This window comes from Lottia gigantea (genome assembly GCF_000327385.1).
Source record: "Lottia gigantea unplaced genomic scaffold LOTGIsca_132, whole genome shotgun sequence".
Classification (NCBI taxonomy): domain Eukaryota; kingdom Metazoa; phylum Mollusca; class Gastropoda; family Lottiidae; genus Lottia; species Lottia gigantea.
In genome coordinates this window covers 322,484-344,731 of record NW_008707463.1, presented here as the reverse complement: position 1 = coordinate 344,731, position 22,248 = coordinate 322,484, and the positions used below count along the sequence as shown (strand labels likewise).

The window sequence follows — 22,248 nt, the reverse complement described above, 5'->3', positions numbered from 1 at the left end:
ATATTAATCTGACAAAATACACATGTACCTTACTTCTGAACTGTGAAATCAATAAAGATAGTTAATATTTGTCAATGGGGTTAATGATAAAAATATACACAATTTGACTCAACTCAAAATTCAAGAACTTTTCAAGAGAAAATGGGTTTTTTATAATGTTTTCAACAACTTTTTTTGAAATCAAGGTTTTTCAAGGTTTTTCAAGGCAACGGATGGAATTCAAGGGTTTTTCAAGGCTGTGCGAACCCTGCAGCAGTAGACAATTTAGGAGAAAGCCATTGGCCCATTGCCTCTAACTCAAACTTGTGATAGATCTTATTTTGAAGTGAAAATTAAGCCCTCTATAGTTCTAAATTAATCTCAGGGCCAACTGAAATCCGTAGGCTTCTGGGAGGTGCCTCTGGCAGCCCCCAGGTCGCTGGCCTCAAGGGGCTTTGGACTCCTCGGGCTTTGGACCTCATTTTCTAGATACAGCCTTGCATGCCACTGCCAGACATGTCTGACTAAAACCTTAACAGTGAGAACAATTTCAATTTGTGGGACCTGAAATACTTCTAAAGTAGCTTGGGTACACCAATCTGTAAACAGGTTAGGTTAGAGCCTATTATTGTCACTGATTTGAATCTAATAATATGTATTTGGGAGTTGCCTTCTTGACAATTGGTTGGGGTTCGGCGACTCCCACTTGTTAGTTCTGGAGTTGAATCTTGTCATTCGGGTACAATATACGGATAATAAGTCAATGTTCGTGAAAATCATATCCCCTTCTGTTAAACAATTGTTCCATAAATATTCAAGTCATTTAATTGAAGAATGATTTGATCTACTTACCACCTAAAACCTTCGGTTTAAAGTTAAGAAACCAATTTTGACAGCAACACAAACAAGCACATGCAACCGGAAGTCACACAAGAGTTATCTCAAAGATGGAGCATTCCATTTGAGTGTTCAAGATTAAGGGGAGGAAGGTTGCTGAGAAAGCACTTTTGTGCCTTCCATTTCGATAAAATTCAGCTACACTGATTCCAAATGAGATTTTCTGTTTCTATTTGAATGTTATGCGAATCTTTACTTCATTTTCGAATGGTATATTTCAGTTTTGGAACAGTTCAAAATGGGTCGATGTAAGCTTCACCCCTCAATAGTACAACCAATTTCATCAGAAAATAAACATGGCTCCTAACAAAAACAAATCCAGTGGTCGAGCCTCTGGAGAAGATTTAAAACAAGAAGATGTCCTCCAAGCAGTTGTGATTGCTGACAGTTTTAATGTTCGATTTGGTCCCTTGACGTTGAAAAAGCCAAGAGTGAGTATTGACAGCAGCGTTAGAGAAATTCGACAAAATAATACATTATTGCACAGGTGTCTGTAAAATGCCAACCCACGTTAGTTACGTTTCTCGTAGTTGATGTCAATCTATTTATTGCTTGATATGAAAGGATTTGTAAGCTTAAAAGATTGTTTGATGTCATAGTACTTGTAGTAGGGCCTACTTTACGTGAGAAATTCAAGATAAGAAGATAACACTAGGCAGATAGCCACATTGGATGGTGTAGGAAGTCAGAGACAAGTTGTAGAGTAGTGTGCCATATGGAATTTGTCCATCCAAATAAATGGACAAGAAGAAGTCAGGCCGGTGGTTTCAAACCCATCAACTTCACCTCTCACAGGCTACATGTATCTACGCTTGTGAACATGATGATTCTTGAATCTTTTTGAGATATTTTATATCATTGATTGATAAAGACGAAAGTACCTTCACAAGTTATTTATCACAGTAATTGTTATCCATGTAATTGTGTCCAGTTTTCAATTATTTTCTGTAGGTCCAAATCACCCTCACCCTAATGGTCAGTCTAGCATCGACTTTCATCCCTTTTCCATAATGTAACAAATGAAATCTCAATTTGCAGGCATTGTTACCACTAGTGAACGTACCTCTGATAGATTACACTCTTAATTTTCTGGCTGCTGCAGGAATACAGGAAGTGTTTGTGGTCTGTTGCCATTTAGCTGATCAGATAAGAACACATTTAAAGTAAGTAGCAGTATACTCAGTCAGATTTCATCTTTACAACATTACCCAAGGCAAAAGTTATGGCATGTATCATATATATTTATACAATACAATAATCAGAACTAAAAAACATGTCATTATGTCAGAAACTAAAGTCATCCAAATGATTTGTTTTATATTTCAGAAATTCCAAATGGAGCGAAGTTGGTTCTTCTATGACAGTGACCCCTATATTATCAGATGGTTGTATGTCGGTCGGTGACTCTTTACGTGAAATAGACTCCAAGTCGTTGATACGTAGTGATTTTATATTAATAACAGGAGATGTGGTATCTAATATAGCAATACAAAATATCATGGATATACACAAGTACGTCAATTTTATACAGACTACTGACAGTGTGTTGGTTTATTAACATCCATACTGTTGGTCGTGGTTATCATCTAAACTCTTAGATCTGTCTGTTTTAGATAGTTCAAGTTTAGATATGTATTGAACCAGGTTACTATTTCCAGTAATGCAGCAGAGTAGGGTAGTTCCTTGGAAAACTAACATTATAGTGTAACATATGTTTATTGTACAAACTAGCAAACTCCTTCAAAGATTTCAAATAAGCGAATAATCGAAGTGATGGTTATGAATACAGGGTTCCGTCTTATTTAAAATAGGTCAGTTGTCTGAAGATCGCAAATAGTGATACTCTGAGTGACAACATGTTTTATGTTTTAATATTTCTTTTTATTTTAAAATTGATAAAGAATTGTTAACTATAAAAGTATTGGGGTTGTATTATCATATTTGTCTTTGTGTTAGAACATAGCTAATGTACAGACAAGTGGCATTATAATTTTTAATTATAAAAATTCTTATATGGCATAGAGTTTGTAACCTTTTAGAAGAATATATTTTTATGTTTATAAAATTATTTGATATTGGAATACAAAATATATAAAACCTCCATTATATGCAAAGAATATTATCTCAAATATTTGACTTGTGTAACAAAATCTAGATTAAAGCTACTTGTTCAGTCAACATTTTCTTTTGATAGGAATATACATTGAACACTAGAAAGTATTTTGTTGAAGATTTTCTTTTAAATTTGAGTTAAATTCATTATGTTACAAGTTTATTTTGACTTTTAGAAAAAGACGAGAAAAAGACAAATCCTCACTGATGACGATGGTTTATAAGAAGGCACCTATAGGACATGCTACACGTTGTCACGAAGACGATATAGTATTAGCTGTAGGAACCAATACCAAACGGATTTTACATTATCAAAAAACACGACAAGAAAAACGACTCAATATTCCTGCTGTAAGATTCCGTACATTTTATTCTTGTAGTGTTCTTTTGACAAGAGTTTATCTCTTGCTGCTGACATGTGTTTTGAATATACAATCTTCATCAGGACATCTAAGTTTGCATATGAAGTTGTAAGAACTATTGTGAAGATTCCATATCAATTAATGCCATTCTCTTGCTCTCAACATTTATAATAGTATTTTCAGCAGTGAATTTGGGACCTTTTTTAATGTAATCCAATAAATTTTAATGGAACATTCTGATCTCTGAGTTTTAGGGATTCCCTTTTCAGTTCAGATAGTTAATTTTTCAGTTTTTTATTCCTGGTTCTGTATTTGTAGGATATTCTACTAGACCATTCTGATGTACAGATACATTATGAGTTGATGGATTGTCAGATTTCTATATGTACTCCTCTCGTACCACAATTATACACCGATAACTTTGACTATCAAACTAGAGAAGATTTTGTCAAGGGTATACTAATCAATGAGGAGGTAAATATTTGTAAGATTTTTAATTCTGTATTCTCAAGCTTCTCCCAAGATTCAATGCTCATACGCCTTGTCTCAGATGATAGACTTATTCTTTATAAATACAATTATCAAACACAATATCAATGCAGTGATAACTGATAGTAGCATTTGTACTCCTATTCAGGGGAATTTGTGTTCACTCTTCTTCTATGACCCGGAGTAATCATTTTATGAAACTAGTATGATGTCATTTTAAAGATACCTTATCAGCACTATTTTGGGCGTAGAGTTAGCATGTTGGAAATTAAGCATGTCCTGACAAAAAAAAACCCTTCATTGCACACTGCATGGTGTAGCCCTATATATGATTTTGATAATGATAATTGTGTCCTGGTTCCACTTTCTCTAACTTCAGTCTGTTTTTAATTAAGATTCTAGGTAATACGATACATCTACATGTAATACAAGATGAATATGCTGCTCGAGTTTCTAATTTACAGATGTATGATGCTGTCAGGTAGGGAACTGATTCTTAATCTTACCATGGACCTATAGCCTGAATTATTATACAATGCACACGTGTCCATGATGGTAGTCAATTATCATCTAGTATATTGGTAAATTCATTGTATCATAGATTGGGATCTGAATTTGTCTGGAATCATTACATATTTCAGTAAGGATCTAAGGTCCATATTGTGTGTTATTGGATTGTGAATTTCAATCTTGATTTGTCTTCTGATTTCTATTTCAGTAAAGATATTATGAAAAGATGGACATTTCCAGTTGTACCAGACCAGAATTATTTTTCTGATAAAAAACATGTTTCATACGGTCGTCACAATATTTATAAATCTCAAGACGTCTCTCTAGGAAGGTAGGGACACTTTTTACTTTTCAAAAGTTTAAGTTAAGTCACAGGCCTGTTGTAAGATAAACAAGTCTTTGCTCCTAATCTCATTCTAAAACATGTATGGTTTCTTATAATTGATGTGCTCTGTTTCTCAAAACATCAATTTATCAAAGAGTGGAGGAATTCATGTATCGAACTATTTTTTTGTAGAGGATGTGTACTAGAAGAAAATGTGTTTATTGGGTGTAATACGTCTATAGGTAGTAATACACATATAATAGATTCCGTCATTGGGGATAACTGTATCATAGGTAAGATTTTCTTGTTACATCTTTTGACAATATAGCAAGCAAGACCTGAAAAATATACTTTTATTTAGTTAACAACCTTTATTACAATGGACAACTTTCATTTATCAGTTTCATATTTAATACAAGTTTATTTATAAGATATTCTTTTTATACGCCCAAGTGAATGGGGGGCATATATTGGTGTCACCTATGTCCATCCGTTTGCCATTCGAAAAATAATTAGTATGAGTTGTTGTCCTTGTTCTTAAAAAACGCTTTCAATTTTTAGCGCTTAAACACTAAAAGACATGTTTCTTGCCCGAATTAGACAAAACTGGGTAATATTATTCAGTATCATCCTAAAAGTGATTGTTACTGTACGGCCAAATATATCTATTTAAAATCAAAGCTGCCAGTTGGCATATATTACCTTGCCTTGCAATGGAGCATATATATTACAGGTGATAATGTGAAAATAAAGGGAGGTTATCTATGGGAAAATGTGAGAGTGGAAGATGACTGTTGTATTGATACTGCTGTGGTGGCGTCTGGTGTTACTATTTATAGAAAGACTACCGTAGACGTCGGCAGTGTTCTTGCCTGGAATGTAAGTATCATCCAATTAAAATCATTTCTCCCAATGTTCATATATCTGTTGGTTTTTGTCATTAGTGTTAAGTCATTTTTCTTTTTTCCTTTAACCCTTTGAACCCTGAGTGTAAATGAAATATAGCGTCATATCCCCTGAACTCCAAGTAATAAAAGTAAAACGTTGTATGGCCGGTATACTGGCTGCTCGGGTATATATTGCGTTAGTGTGTGGCCGGTAAACTGGCCGCTAGGGTTGAAAGGGTTAATGCCAGTAGAGGGAGTAAACAATATTTTATAAACTTCATTTGGTTTCAAATTTCAAAAACAGTCTCGATTCAAAAATCTTATTCACCATTTGCCGTCTATCCATTTCTTCATTAAAACTATGACTAGAGATATTCCTTGTAAATGGACTCATTTAATTGTAGATGAACTCTACACTGAACATTTCTTAATGCATATTTTATCATCTCCAGGTACAAGTGGGTCCTGATGTAGTCTTACCCCCCAATGTTTTATTAATGTCTGATAAAGAGAAAGATGAATTTGCTGATTCTGAAGATGAAGATGGCACAGATCAACCAACAGAGGGTATGTAACTTCAAGTCCTTTTAATGCTAAATGTATATTTAAACAGAGCTGTCTTGTTACCACATTTTAGACCCATTTGATTCTTCGATGTCGGCTCTTCCTATCATTGTGAAGCAGAATTCGCCAAGCGTTGGATTGTTCACCCACCAACAGGGAACGTGAGCTGTGTTAAGACCGGCTTGTGACAGGTTAGTTTTACCCTACTGGTAGGGAACTCTTTACGATTGAGGGTTGGATTGTTCACCCACCAACAGGGAACGTGAGCTGGGTTTAGACCGTCGTGAGACAGGTTAGTTTTACCCTACTGGTAGGGAACTCTTTACGATTGAGGGTTGGATTGTTCACCCACCAACAGGGAACGTGAGCTGTGTTAAGACCGGCTTGTGACAGGTTAGTTTTACCCTACTGGTAGGGAACTCTTTACGATTGAGGGTTGGATTGTTCACCCGCCAACAGGGAACGTGAGCTGTGTTAAGACCGGCTTGAGACAGTTTAGTTTTACTCTACTGGTAGGGAACTCTTTACGATTGAGGGTTGGATTGTTCACCCGCCAACAGGGAACGTGAGCTGTGTTTAGACCGGCTTGAGACAGTTTAGTTTTACTCTACTGGTAGGGAACTCTTTACGATTGAGGGTTGGATTGTTCACCCACCAACAGGGAATGCTGGGATTAGATTTGAGACATGTTAGTTTTACCCAAGTTTTATCCTAATTTTAAAGACTGGCAATTATTTTGGATTATTACAGGAACGCCCGAGTTTGGGAGTAAAAGTAAAGCGTTTAATTATAAAGCTTGTCGAGACAGTGATGCTGAAGATGATGATGATGATGTTGATGAGGTCATGTGGAGGTTAAAGATCCACTCTGATGATGAATCATTTGATGACGACGACAGCACGATACTCTCCGATGAGAGTGACATGTTAGACGGTGATTTTGGTGATTTCGGTGATCTAGAAGACAAGGACTCTGCTAGTAAGTTGTTTATCTTACTAGTTTCTACTGTGTTGGTTATTTATTTACTTGGATTCTGTGTGGAATTAGGTTGGTTATGATATAGCTGATGACTGTTTTTAAAATAAAGCCAGAGACTGTTTATGCCTTTGTTACAACTAGTGTAAATATATGAAGAAGTATTGGTGCTAGAAGTAGTCACCATGGAGTGATGGAGTGTAGCCTGGATTTCAGTGCTGTATGAAAACAACTCTTATTTTTTAAATGGCTGTAAAAAACTTACCTCAGTAGTATTTTCAAACGAATAAATGGAAAATATCTAAGATTTTCTGTGATATATATCAGCAAATGTGGTAAAGTTTCTGATTGGAATAAAATGAATCAACGAATCTGAATTTGAAGAAAAACATTTTCTTGTGTTTAACAAAGGTTGGAATTTAAATCGCATGTAGACACAGTTGTTTCTAGTTATTGAAAATTGGTGAGCATCAAGAAAAACTTTCTACAATTGATAATTCATGTGTATTATAAATTTTTTAACAAGATTCAAATTAGCATGAACTAAATGATGTATGTTTCACACCATTTCATATCCATTTCTATAATTCCTGTAATTCCATGGAAACCTGATTGATTTCACAGATTGTATATCATCCAATATATCTTGTATATTTTCAGTGTTCTATTCTGAGTTAATTGATACCTTAAAACGAGCAAAAGAAGAAAATATAAAATCTGATAATGTTATACTAGAAATCAACTCTTTAAAGTAAGTAAAGTTAATTTTCCAGTCCATTTTTTTAAAAATTCTGGCTGTAGTACACTATGGGACCCCATTCTATTAACTCTATGAAACAATTGTATTATGTGTTTTAAACAATTGTTTGGAGATTATTTGTAATCATTGTATTATTTTGCATGCAGCACAGAACATTGATAGTACCATTTCAATTTTATGTTTATTACTCAAATTGATAATTGATGTAAAAGAAGTATGTTCTCTTCTTGTGACCTTGACCAGTGCTTCTATAGAAGAGTATCTTTTATAGCACCTAACACTATGCGGAAGTACTCCTTGAGCTCTATATTTGAAATATATTGGAAAGTTATTCCCCATTTCGCAACACAAGTTGAATAAGTTGAATGATGATCATTTTATACCCATGACATGAGCTCTAGTCAGCTGTAGTCAACTTTATTCATGCTGACCAAGAAGAAAACAGAAATACCTGGAAGATATCTTTGTGGAAATATAGTAGTTTCTTTCTTTTCTTTTTGTAGTGTATAAGATTTCAAGCTTAACCATTAATTATTAATATATTATTTCATATATGATTGTTGATTGTTAAGAAGTCTGTATAATATGTCTATAGCCAGTTGTTATTTTAAATACACAGTCAAATACATGTATGTTTATTTATTTCAGACATGCGTACAATATCTCTATTAACGATGTCAATATGTCAGTGGTGAAGGCTGTACTTGATTTACCTCTCGAAAAAACCAACACAGCTGATCGTTCTAATCTTCTTAATGCTTTTAAAAATGTAAGTTTTTATACGCCCACACTATAATATCAAAAAAGCTTCAAAATTTGGTTGTGAACACAATAAAGACTACAGTTTTCATCTGATTTAAATGAAATTTTGGTGTTAATATTTATAATGATGAGATCTTGGACAAGTTCGAATTAGGCTATCTTTCGATGAATGGTTTTTGAGTTATTGACCTTGATTTATGAAAAATGCATCAAAATTTGTTTGTGAACGCAATAGGGAGTTCGGTTTTCATCCGATTTAAATGAAATTTGGTATGATCATTTATCTTAGTCAAGATATACTGGAAATGTATCAGGAAAGTGGGCGTATCTTGTATCTTGCTAGGCAACCAGTTTTTGATATTTTATCGACATCAGTTGTTCAATTGTCATCTTTCATTAACCATTTCATAGTGAGGCAGCTTGATACAATTCTTTGAAAACACAAAACCTCAAGAACACTATTCTGTTTTAGTACTTGAAGTCCCTCCCCTTTATGTAAATTATGTATATGTAATATGTCACTAGTACTATTCTGATTGTAGAACACTATTCCATTTTAGTGCTTGAAGTTCCTCCCCTTTATTTAAATTATGTATTTTCCATATGTCACTATTCTGATTGTAGAATACTATTCCATAATTAGTACTTGAAGCCCCTCCCCTTTATGTAAATTACACAGTGTAATATGTTACTATTCTGATTGTAGAGTCTTTCTGAACATCGTCCACTGATGTTAAATTATATCAAAAGTTCTGAAGCTCAAATAGACTGTCTGAAGGCAGTAGAGGTAAGTTGAGTCTAATTAAATTCTAATTAAAGTCGTTAACATTTAGAAAAAGATCGTTAAAAATCACTGCCTAGAATTAGGACTTAGACTTCTAAATCCCCAGGGGAGCCGCGGTGGCTCTGTGAGTTGGACGCTTGCTCGCTAACCTGAAGGTCCAGGGTTCAATCTGGCATAGGTCGAGATAATACCTTTGGATTTTTCAACCCTGTTTCCCCCCGTCAGTGATGCAGGTAAGAGGAGCTGACAGTTGGAAATTGAAAAAGCAGGCTAATGCCGCTGTCCTGGCAAAATTTCCCTCATTGCACCCTGCATGGCTTTGCACGTCTTCATTAGCCCACATGGTGCAGAAAAGTAGAACGTTAAACTCCATTCATTTCATTTCATTCTTTTCCAAATTCCCAACCCTTCTCTTTCAATAGTAAGATTTCAATACAAGAATACTAGACCAACTTCAGCTGGATTTTATTTAGATTTTATTTAGATTTTATTTTTAGATTTTATTTAGATTTTATTTAGTTTTTATTTTTAGATTTTATTTAGATTTTATTTAGATTTTATTTCATTCTTTTTCTGGAATTATTCATCCATGATCTCACAAGATATTTTAAATAGCATCAATTGTTTTTTGAAAACATCAAGATTTGCATTTTGATTGAATTGTTGAATTTTAAATATAGGTCTATATATCATGATGTATTTCAGGAATTGTGTATAAACAACGAATTTGTACGAAAAATTCTGGGTAAACTAATTCTTCACATGTATAATGAAGATTATATAGAGGAAAATAATATTTTTAAATGGTACAGTCTGGATTCACCCAATCAAACTGATCCATTTTATAATCAAATACAAACACAGGTAGGCCCTACGTTGTCATAGTTACCAAATATTTAAATATTTATCATTTCGTAACTTGATTCAAATATTAAAAATAGAGACCAGTGATCTTACAGTAACTGTCACTAACTTCTGTTCTTACTGAATTGATTTCATTTACGGTTACTACTAATTCAACAAAAAGTGTCTAGTTGTTTGGATAGGGCAAGAAATTAAGGCCTCAGACTACAGAAAGTGCACGCCACAGAACCCCCAAGGGAAATCAAGAAATAATAGGGTAATGCAGCTGTCTTCATTTCCTCATTGCCCACTGCATATTGTTGTCTTTCTCCATTAGCCCAATTAGATGCAGAAGAGTAGGATGTAAAACTCTATTCATTTCATTTTGTGTTTCTTGAACATAATATGAACGTTGTTGACAGTAACAAAGAATGTCCCAGAATTCATTATTTTATGTTTTATGTACCTTCAGGTTGATCCGTTAATAAAATGGCTGAAAGAAGCAGAAGAAGAATCGTCTGAAGAAGATTGACCCAATTTTTATTTCTAGCAAAATATTCAAAATAAATTTATCTCATTTGTTGTTCTGATCTACTTTTCCTTTCGATCTCCACTTTTTCTGTTGAATACAAAGCTTGTTTTTCTGTAAACTGTGTGGAAATTGCAAAACATAAGTGAAAAATGGTGTCATTTGTTTAAAATTTCCCTCCTTGCACACAGTATGGTATTGCCCATCAACTTAATTAGAAGTCTTTCAAACCAAAACAATGGAATCATTTTCATTATCTTTTATTCAGAAATGACTGACACATACACAAATTCTTAGGCAAGAATATGATTATAATGCTGTTCTGTCAGATTTTCCCTCTTTGCACACTGCAGGGTGTTGTCTCTACTCCATTAACCCAATCTGGTTAAGATATTTCTCTGGTGTTATTTTAGAAGCTTCTGTTATATGTAAAAGATACTGATCATCTCTTCAAACGTGTTTCACTGGAGCAGGTAAACCTGGATCAGGAACTGGTATACATATTCAAGATGTTACATCATTTTTAAACCCACAAATAAACACATTATATTGCCATACATTTTGTTTTGTAATTTTGTACACATGAACACTTGCCAAGCTATTAGTTTATAGTGCGGAAACTGCTAGTTGATTGGTACAGTATGAGGCCAGAATAGAATAGAATAGAATAGAATAGAATAGAATTTGATTTGATTTGATTTGATTTGATTTGATTTTTGATTTGATTTATAATTTAATTTAATTTAAATCTTCAATTCAATTCAATTCAATTCAATTCAATTCAATTCAATTCAATTCAATTCAATTCAATTCAAAATAGTGAATGAAAAGAGCAGAACAATACGGGGTTTGACATAGTCTTATTACACGGAAGAATGACGAATGGTGGTTGTGGTTTGACAGATAGAAGACCATTACCATAAACAATAGGCTTCTTAGTGTTTTAAAAACTGTTTAACTTGGTGTGATGAAGTTAGTAGGTCTACATGAATATATATAAATTAAATAACATTTTAATAAAACATACTCAGTGAGTTTTAATTTTAAGTAGAATTTTCAGTTTTTCTGAACCTAGTTGAAGGATCTCTCAAACCATCTAGATTCTCCAGCGGTTCGTCAATAACTTTACTTTTCTTAGCTCCAATGGTGAAATCGGGTTTCCCCGTTCTATATTTAGAATAATGGTCCACGAACAACTGTTTATCTATCTTACAGTCTAACACTGCTGGATCTTTCCACATTCTGTCAACCCAGGCTGTCAGTAGCGGGAATTCCTCTTTCTTCATTTCATACCCTGAAAATAATGAACGGATATTGAAATGAAGTATACAACTAGTTACCAGATTTGAAGACCGACATCCTCCCGTTGACGCGGATATTCTCAATGGTGTTTCTAGGACACAATAGTTGAGGAGGCGGAGCAGGGCCCACAAAATAATCCAGGGGTCCATAGGCTATTCTTTTACTTTGCAAAATAAGGGGGGGGGGTTAAGCCGGGCCAGCCTCTTTTCTGTTGGGCACCACTGAAACGCCGCTAAATACTCTTTGGATATAGGTTATAGGTCATCAAGGGAGATTACATATCAATGAAAGAACTGTGCATTAAGTTTGCAAATTGGCTAACAGACACAATTACAAGAACCACAGACGTCAGACTGAAATTGGAATGGTTCATAGTAATGTTCCCTGGGTCCCTAGTTCATCTAAAAAGTTTAGAGAACCTCTTGACAATACTTCTAATCCTTCTTTAAATCCTTATACATGCACTACCCTAACAAATCTTGCCGTACCAATTTCCTCAGACAATATGCAGATATAGGGTTAGGCCGTGACTTAATAGGGTCAGATTAGTCAGGCTCTAGGCTATGTGTACATACAGATAAAAGCAAAACTGTCCTAAAACGAACCTGTGATTTCTCCCATCATAGGCATTCGTTCAAACCACGGCCAGGTCATATAGTCGGCGAATCCGATCCTATCACCACTGTAGTAGGGTTTACCAGAGACCTTCAGAAACCCTTCCATTACCTCCAGTACCTCCGTTAAACGTTTACTCTGTACAGGGTCCAAACATCCCGTTAACATCAGACTGTAGAAGGCGGGGTTACCCTAAAATCGGTGCACAATGAAAAATTCATCAGCGCTAAGCAATAGATTGTTGCTGAATGGTGAAAGAAAAACACTCTCTAGGATCTACATCATGAAAAATACTATGTTGGCTAATCGGATCTAAGACAGGGTAAAGCAACCATTGAAGACTTCTGAAGCCTTTTGATTAAAGAGGTTTTCTAATATTTTTTATGTGTATCGGGGACACTGATAGCATCAGTTTGCGCCATTACATTTTTCAATAAGACGTCTGTGGTTCCTCCAATTTTACTAAAACTAAATGTTTTATGACATCACCCCTACAAAGGTCTTAAGTGATACAAGCAAATTTTGCGGGGGTGACGTCATAAAACACTTAACATTATTTTGTATCAGAAAACCTCTTTATAATCTTTTTAATGCTCAGTGTATGTTTTTACCCGTGGCGTGTTTGTAAATTATTACATGAAGAGGGCGAGTAGGGGCCACAAAGTTGTTATATAGGTCACAGTCATACACATTTTATCCCTGACCCACTCTATAGAAACACTATTAGTACCTACCTTTGAGTTCCAGTGGTTATAATAAATCTTCTCCCAGGCTCGACTGACGGGGTCAGTTGTGTATAGTTGTGGGGTGGGGAAAGCTTCTTCTACATATTCTGAAATATTTATAACATAGAAATAAAATTGTTTTTAGAGAAGTGATCAACCTGCCTTCTCCAATCCTCCAATCCTCCAGACTTGTAGATTTTCTATAACTGTGATGAGTTTTCAGTCAATTCCCTCACGATCAACCATTCAGAACGTTGGGATGTGTTACCGTCATCAATTCCATGAGGCACCAACCACCAGCTGGCAATCCATTTCAGCTCACTCAAGGACGAACATTTCATTTTGAAATATCAATTCACTCAAAGGCGCATCCCTCTGGAAACAAAAGCTTATCCACTTTAGAACGGCAGAGCATTGCAATGAGACTGGTAACTTATCTGCAACTTGGCTGTCAGCATGTTCCTTTAGTAACGGTAGGAAGGAACACGGGCTTTCAGATTCATGTAGAACAACATTACTTTCCTATCGAAAAATAAACGAAGCTCCCATGCACTCAGATCTAGAATCAACTACCGACCTTTCGTAAAGATTTCAAACTATCGAGAATTGTCACATGGCCCAGATGCTCAACTCACCTGCACAAATAAGAGACTGGTAGATATTCTGCCCATTGTGTATAATGACCGGAACCTCACCATTCGGGTTGATATCAAAGAACCAATTGGGTTTATTATTCAGATCTATGTTGATTCTGTCGTATTTTATATTTTTAGCTGATAAAACTAATCGTGCTCTCTGAAATAATCAAATGAATTTAAAATAAAATTGGTCATTCTAGCTTTATCATCTGCAAGCTAGTTGGAGGGGATAATTTCGTACGGTAAATATTCTGTGAATCTAACAGCATGATTTGAAGGATATTTTTCACAGAAGTGTACCAGTTGCGATCTATGGGAGAGGAGAAAACCATGTCCTGTTTGTGAGGGTACCCCTCCATGAAACAATAATACCATCCTCTACAGTCGCATATTGCAGGATCTTTCAGTCGTCGTTACGATCGGGTCAACTAAATCCAGCTATTGATCAGGTTCTCACGGTTGTCGTTGAAAATCCATGTGATCTCAGATTCTACCAGTCACTAGGTCGAATTGGCGCCCCGCCCTTTTTGGGCAGTGCGGACAGATTTGATGAGCTATGAAAATTTGCAATATCCTGAGCTATGGACAGATTTGGGGTATATTTGGTAAGATGTGATAATATTGAACTGACCTGGGCGTAGGGACACATTCTCATACTGTACAGCCTCAAGATACATCCATCTGGTAGGGGATCGGCTGGTAATCTTAGAGTGTCTTCGTCTGACATCTTGTTTCAGGTACTCTTCTATACTGTAAACAGAAATAACAGTTGATTATTGGCTCAACTAACATGGGGACTGTTTGAACCAAGTCCACTGGCCCCCAGCCCTAAGGTGGGCCCAACCAACTTAAGTCCACGGGCCCCCAATCCTCAAGTTGGGTCACTGTGAATATAGTCTGGAAATTATTAGACTATCCGATATCACAGGCCTGATTAAAGGGATAAATAGTCAACTTATTATTAATCTTACTAATCTATCTGATATAACATACAGGAATATAATGGTATTAGGGTGTAATGTGTTAGGGTGTAATGTGTTAGGGTGTAATGAGTTAGGGTGTATTGTGTTCGGGTGTAATGTGTTAGGGTGTATTGTGTTAGGGTGTAATGTGTTAGGGTGTAATGAGTTAGGGTGTATTGTGTTAGGGTGTATTGTGTTAGGGTGTATTGAGTTAGGGTGTATTGAGTTAGGGTGTATTGTGTTAGGGTGTAATGTGTTAGGGTGTAATGTGTTAGGGTGTACTGGTGTTAGGGTGTATTGTGTTAGGGTGTATTGAGTTAGGGTGTATTGAGTTAGGGTGTATTGTGTTAGGGTGTAATGTGTTAGGGTGTAATGTGTTAGGGTGTACTGGTGTTAGGGTGTAATGTACTAACCAGTTCGACATAGCTCCAGAGATTTAACAAGAGCAACAAACTGTATAGAAGGTACACATACACTTGTATGACTTGTAAAACGTACATTAGAATATGAGAGACAGTTAACTTTTGTCACGAATCAATATTAACTCTCTAGTGGTAGGCCTGTATATATACCACCAGAGATCTATATTATGACAGACGAATAGTATACAGAAAACAAAATACACTACACTACCTTTACGTCTACGTCTACTACAATCAAAGCTTGTCACGTCCTTTTCGTTTATGTATATAGATATCTGGCCGATTGAAATTATAGGTACAGCTCTTGCTGGCCTGATTATATAATGCATCGATTTGTTTACAAGCCTTGTTTGATTGCTACAAATTCAGATCCAGATTTCATTTTGATTACAGAGAAGATGATTGGATGATATAAATAGTTCACTAATCCACATATCGGATATTGAAACCAGTATTAAATTCAACCAGAATTAAACAGTATTTAAGTTGGTTGGTTGCCAAACCGGATTAAGTATATAAGTTTCGTCTGCTATTGTCGCGTGCAGAAAGATCCGGGTAAATTCGCGGAAATAGAATAAAATGCTTTATCACGGTGATATATTTTTAATTCTGCGAAATATGGGAGAATTCCAGAGAATATGCCCATGCGTACACATATTCCTAATAGTGCGGGGTGGGGAGAGGTCTGAGAAAAGGCCGACAAATCTGGACCAACCCAGTGCTTCTCAGTTCTCACAAAACATATTCTTACTGACTAGTTGAGGGGTACTGAATAAGTCATCTTTCCTCATTATTCCAGTAGACCCTGCCTTAAATAGGTACTGAATAAGTCATCTTTCCTCATTATTCCAGTCGACCCAGCTGTAAATGGGTACTGAATAAGTCATATTTCCTCATTATTCCAGTCATCCAAGCTGTAACTGGGTACCGAATGAGTCATCTATCCTTATTATTCCAGTCGACCCAGCTGTAAGTAGGTACTGAATAAGTCATATTTCCTCATTATTCCAGTCATCCAAGCTGTAACTGGGTACCGAATGAGTCATCTATCCTTATTATTCCAGTCGACCCAGCTGTAAGTAGGTACTGAATAAGTCATCTTTCCTCATTATTCCAGTCATCCAAGCTGTAACTGGGTACCGAATGAGTCATCTATCCTTATTATTCCAGTCGACCCAGCTGTAAGTGGGTACTGAATAAGTCATCTTTCCTCATTATTCCAGTCGACCTAGCTGTAAATGGGTACCGAATGAGTCATCTTTCCTTATTATTCCAGTCGACCCTGCCGTAAATAGGTACTGAATAAGTCATCTTTCCTCATATACCAGTCGACCTGGCTGTAAATGGGTACAGAATAAGTCATCTTTCCCCATTATACCAGTCATGTAAATGGGTATTGTAGAAAACCTTGTTCCTCATTATTCCAGTCGATCCAGCTGTAAATGGTTGCTGAAAAAGATCAAAACAGCCCGAGTCTATCCAGCAGTATATCTGTCCTGACAATTAAAGAAAGATCACCAGGTCTTTATGCGCAGTCTCTGATTGATTAGGTCTAATATTCCAATATTGATATCACATTCTTGTATTTGATTTTTTACAGGAATATTGAACTTGTCTGAAATTGATCAAAATGTTACTCAAAAAACGTTTGAAATAAATAATATTGGTTTTATTGTCTAATACTATAACAAAGACGCCAGTTCAACGATTCACGCTATCAGTAATATCTTGATTTTATGAATATATTCCAGACCGATATTGGTTTTATTGTCTAATACTATAACAAAGACGCCAGTTCAAATAGAGGAATTCCGACCCACTTAGAGGCATGATTTCTGAGTACCAGTTAATGAATTTTAGTCGGAGATTAATATATGAGATTATCGACAGTATTATTAAGAGTTTATTTTATATTATTTTGTACTAGAGTGTAAATCAGTAACAAATAACACCACCAGTAGTCACAGTGGGGAAACATCATTTAAGGGGGTCAATCAGGGGAAACAAAATTTTCCAAGGGGTGCACAGAGCAATTTTTCAGTACGTAAAATGATAAAATAAGATTGAATGTGACGGGGGTGAGGGTGGGAGTGGAAGGGGGGCTCTTTTCTGGAAACGCCACTGATTGGTCATCCAAAACGATATACTCTAATAAATGGCATATAACTTTTGACCTATATTACCAAATCAAGAATAATGACTCTCAAAACTTTTACAGAAAATTCGTGATAATCATGCTCATCAACGTAGGTAAAAACCCTATTGCGTTCACAGGGGAAGAAAATAGTAGTATGTGCAAAGTCTTTTCGATGATGGAGCTGGTCTGACAAACGGTACGATGAACGGTATCTGGCTATTCCGAAATGGTATTAAATACTTGGAATTTCCAATTGACGATTGTGAAGAGGATTCTACAAGATGTATCGGTATTCCACTGTTTTTATTGACAAGAAAGAAGAAGACAAAAATATCGAAGTGGCTACTATAAAACTTTCCGACAAACTTGGACACACTGAATCACAAAGTGGCAGAAGATGGAGATAACTTTAAACAGTTTTATGATTTGATATCGATGTGACATGGTTAAAGTCAATAGTGTTTAATTGATCGCGTTAATCAATAGACTGAAATAATACCTTTCATTAAGATACATTGTTACCAGATTGTACTCACTGGACCAATCATATAAACAATGTGGTTAACATATGCTCTATAACTTTAATAACTACACCTTCAACTTTCATTGAACCATTCCAACTACAAACCACAACGACTATCAACAACTATCTAGTTTCCGATATCAACATCTCAAGCGAACGTAACTCTATCATCTACCAACAACTACCTTTTGTGCGATATTCCATCTTGAAGGAGAATCTGTAAAACATTAAAACTTCAATCTTGTCGGTGATCAGCATCTTGTTTAGATATATATATTACTGTGAAATTGAGATCTGAAAAATCTTTGGCAGAAAAAACACGAGAACCCTAAAGATTTTGGTATCGTGTGGGTGGCGAGTCACCACGATCTTGCCTGTAGTTCACAAACTAGTCTGTATCAAGAAGAGACACGAAGGTTAAAAACTCTCTCTGAACGATTTAAAGGTTTGTAAATATTATTTTTATCAACCCTAACTGTACAGATTATTTCACCAGTTTAACGAATTAGAAATACCATTATCGTTTATTTTTCTGAGAAGGCAAAAAATTATTTTCTCAAAATGTCAAATTAGTAAGTCAATATTCCTTTCAAATGCATTTTTTCAAAATTCCTTCTAAAATGGAAATACATTAACTATATAAATAGAATAAAGGATCGTTCAGTTCTAAATGGTTTTTCTTAAAGAGATCGTAAGGAGGTTTGCTAAATTTTTCTTGTGCACTCATAGAATCGATTGGCGCCATTTCAATTTTCATTCTGACGTCTGTGGTTCTTATAATTACTTGGCGCTATAACTTGGCGTTTTATGACGTCATTATCCCAAAATCTGTTAATGATATGATAGGAACATTTGCGATAGTGACGTCATAAAACAGTTGGTTTTAGTGTAATTGCTTGAACCGCGGACGTCTGATTTAAATTGGAACGGTGAAAATCGATTCTAAAAGTGTCCCCGATACAAGTAAAACCTCTTTAAGGCCCTTTAAGGACGACGTGTGTGAACATAGAGCACTATCAATACTTTGTGCATCTGTTTTATTATATCAATATTGGTTTTGATTTAACTCTGTATTTGGTTGTGTATGTCGACTTTATCTTTGGAATTTTTTTTAGCTTATGATTTCTAAATGGTGTCTTGCGCTCTGGTCCAACTTTTGATTTCATTATTGAATGGAGCTCAAGGCAGCTGTGTTAGGATTTTGAGTTTGTTTGTAAGGATTAAGTTTTGATATGTATACGCCTTTCTTGTGATATGAATAATAGTTTTGAAAGGTATGCGTCCATCTTGTGATTTAAGGATATATCGGCTATCTTCTATAGGTGTTTATATAAACCTACTCAACGTACCTTGATTTTTATATTTACAGCTCAACATTACTTTTTATATATTGATGGAAATTTAAAACCGAAGTCAGAAATACAGAAAGATGTTATTTCTCATATTTACAATCTTTAGCTTGGATTTTAATGCAATTAATGTCGAAGGTAAGGTCATTTTTTCTTCTGACATAAAACTCAATGAGGCAACGCAGTGAAAACTTTGTTGAAGAATATTTTTAGATATCTGGTAAGGGTCTGTAAGAAAGAGCTTGAGATAGCTACGACCATAAGAATATAAATCTTTACCTTATGGTTTAACACAGTCCTTCCTTTTTATGCAGCTATATTGTCGAAAAAGCCCATCCCATGTCGACAATAATATTATGAAGTCGACAACATTTCATCTTATGACGTCGACAACAATCCATCTAGTGACGTAAACGTCGGAAACTGCTAATCTTATAATGACAACAATCCTTCTTATGACGTCGACAAAGAGTAATCTCACAACTTCGACAACGATCCAACTGTCGTCAGGAAAAACTTTCACATTCTGGTGACAGCTGTTAATCTGATAAAGCCGACATTTATACACCTCAATACTCTGGTAACGCTGATTTTATTCTGTTGACAACGATACACCTCAATACGCTGGTAACGCTGATTTAATTCTGTTAACAACGATACACCTCAATACGCTGGTAACGCTGATTTTATTCGGTTAACAACGATACACCTCAATACGCTGGTAACGCTGATTTTATTCTGTTGACAACGATACACCTCAATACGCTGGTAACGCTGATTTTATTCGGTTGACAACGATACACCTCAATACGCCGGTAACGCTGATTTTATTCTGTTGACAACGATACACCTCATTTAGCTGACAACATTCCATCTTATAATGTCGACAACATTCCATCTTATAATGTCGACAACATTCCATCTTATAATGTCGATAACATTCCATCTTATAATGTCGATAATAATCCATTTAATTATGCAGACAAAGCTAATTTTAAACGGTAATCTAATAATGTCGACATCAGCTAATTTTATAATGCTGACAACATCATTTTATGACCATTCATATAATATCGACGACAGCTGATCTTATACCATCGACAACAGATAACCTAATGATACTGACATCAACCCATTTTATAATGCTGACAACAGACTATCTGATAGTGTCGACAACAAATTATCTTTTTATGCCGAAAACAGCTTATTTCAAATGGAAGTCAAATAATGCCGACAACAAAATGTATAATGTCGACAACAGCTAACCTATTAATGTCGAGAACAGCTTATCTCATAATGTCGACAACAGCTAATCTATTAATGTCGACAACAGCTAATCTCATAATGTCGACAACAGCTTATCTATTAATGTCAACAGCAGCTTATCTCATAATGTCGACAACAGCTAATCCATTAAATCGATAACAACTTATCTGATAATGTCGACAACAACTTATATCATAATGTTGAAAACATCTAATCTATCACTGTCGTCAACAGTTAATCTCATAATGTCGACAAGAGCTAATCTATTAATATCGACAACAGCTAATCTATTAATATAGACAACAGCTAATCTTATAATGCTGACTATTGTATAACTTCGACAAACCTGCGAATAATTTGTAAGAATTAGGTATTTCTTTATTGCAGGTGCGTGTACGAAGTTTTCGTCTAGAACAGACTTGGCGAGGGCGGTGATGGTAGAAGGCAGATGTGTGTATGGATTTAGAAACAGTAAACAGTTCGATACAGCCAAAGCTGTCTGTGACTCACAAGGAACCCAACTGATAGTTCTGAAGACTGAAGATAAGCAGAAAGCAGCGTGGAATGCTTTAGGTAAGTTATCACCTATTTGAGGAAATTGATTTAATCCTTTTATCCAATATATCCAATAATCTATCAATCAGTTAGCTGGTATAAGATTCAAACTGAACCACGGCATCAATCATTCAACCGGAAGTAATGTATGACGCGAGTTATATCATGAATAATAACTTTATACTACGGAACGAGAAATATTTTAAGTGTATCGGTGATATTTGCACAAGAAGATGAAGTTGAATCGATGCTGTGGTAAGTCATGGGCTTACAAGTGCCGAAAGGGATGAACCTTGCTGAACTTCTGTGTTAATTACACCATAAAGTTAAAATCATAATGCTTTTCATTTCAGGCTCCGATTTCAGTCAACATTGGATGGGACTAAAAAAGAAAGACAACATTTGGCAATGGAAAGACTCTGGTACATGGATACCAGTGACGTCACCAAGATGGGAGTATGAAGATGAGGGTCACTGTGGCTACACAATGTCGTCTGATAACAGGTTTTTATGGAAAACGGCGTCGTCAGACGCCTGGTACCGACCAGTATGTGAAGAATTGACAGGTAGGAAGTCCTAATCGGTAATCCATGTCAAAGTCTCTCTATAATTGATGTATTTAGAACTATTTTAACAGTGGTATTTCTATATCTCTCTATAATTGATATATCGAGCACTATTTTAACAGTGGTATTTCTATATCGCTCTACAATTGATGTAATGAGCACTATTTTAACAGTGATATTTCTATATCACTCTACAATTGATGTATTGAGCACTATTTTAACAATGATATTTCTATATCTCTCTACAATTGATGTAATGAGCACTATTTTAACAGTGGTATTTCTATATCGCTCTACAATTGATGTAATGAGCACTATTTTAACAGTGGTATTTCTATATCGCTCTACAATTGATGTAATGAGCACTATTTTAACAGTGGTATTTCTATATCACTCTACAATTGATGTAT

General features: G+C 35.4%; 3 protein-coding genes across 3 annotated transcripts in view; 2 read left to right on the top strand and 1 right to left on the bottom strand.

Moving 5' to 3' along the window:
• Positions 1-1,171: 1,171 nt before the first annotated feature.
• On the top strand, positions 1,172-11,817 carry LOTGIDRAFT_225095 (hypothetical protein; the record flags this gene model as incomplete). The annotated part of the gene is made up of 17 exons (XM_009049242.1): positions 1,172-1,307; positions 1,915-2,039; positions 2,203-2,388; positions 3,165-3,339; positions 3,669-3,824; positions 4,235-4,320; positions 4,558-4,680; positions 4,867-4,967; positions 5,408-5,553; positions 6,014-6,128; positions 6,876-7,103; positions 7,761-7,851; positions 8,509-8,629; positions 9,329-9,409; positions 10,112-10,270; positions 10,722-11,528; positions 11,564-11,817. Coding segments are annotated over 16 exons (2,089 nt in total), but the record flags the coding sequence as incomplete, so codon positions are not given.
• Positions 11,818-11,821: 4 nt separating this feature from the next.
• LOTGIDRAFT_172362 (hypothetical protein) lies at positions 11,822-14,785 on the bottom strand (the record flags this gene model as incomplete). The annotated part of the gene is made up of 5 exons (XM_009049241.1): positions 11,822-12,072; positions 12,686-12,887; positions 13,430-13,527; positions 14,056-14,215; positions 14,690-14,785. The coding sequence occupies 5 exons, from the start codon at positions 14,783-14,785 to the stop codon at positions 11,822-11,824; spliced, it is 807 nt and encodes a 268-aa protein (XP_009047489.1).
• A 1,295-nt stretch (positions 14,786-16,080) lies between these two features.
• Positions 16,081-22,248, top strand: part of LOTGIDRAFT_172361 (hypothetical protein) — a gene marked incomplete at both ends in the record, with an annotated part of 10,020 nt that continues 3,852 nt past the window's right edge. The window contains 5 exons of the mRNA XM_009049240.1: positions 16,081-16,115; positions 16,454-16,517; positions 18,415-18,547; positions 21,105-21,290; positions 21,626-21,838. Of these exons, the coding sequence (XP_009047488.1) occupies positions 16,081-16,115; positions 16,454-16,517; positions 18,415-18,547; positions 21,105-21,290; positions 21,626-21,838 (631 nt within the window). The remainder of the gene's footprint in view (positions 16,116-16,453; positions 16,518-18,414; positions 18,548-21,104; positions 21,291-21,625; positions 21,839-22,248) is intronic.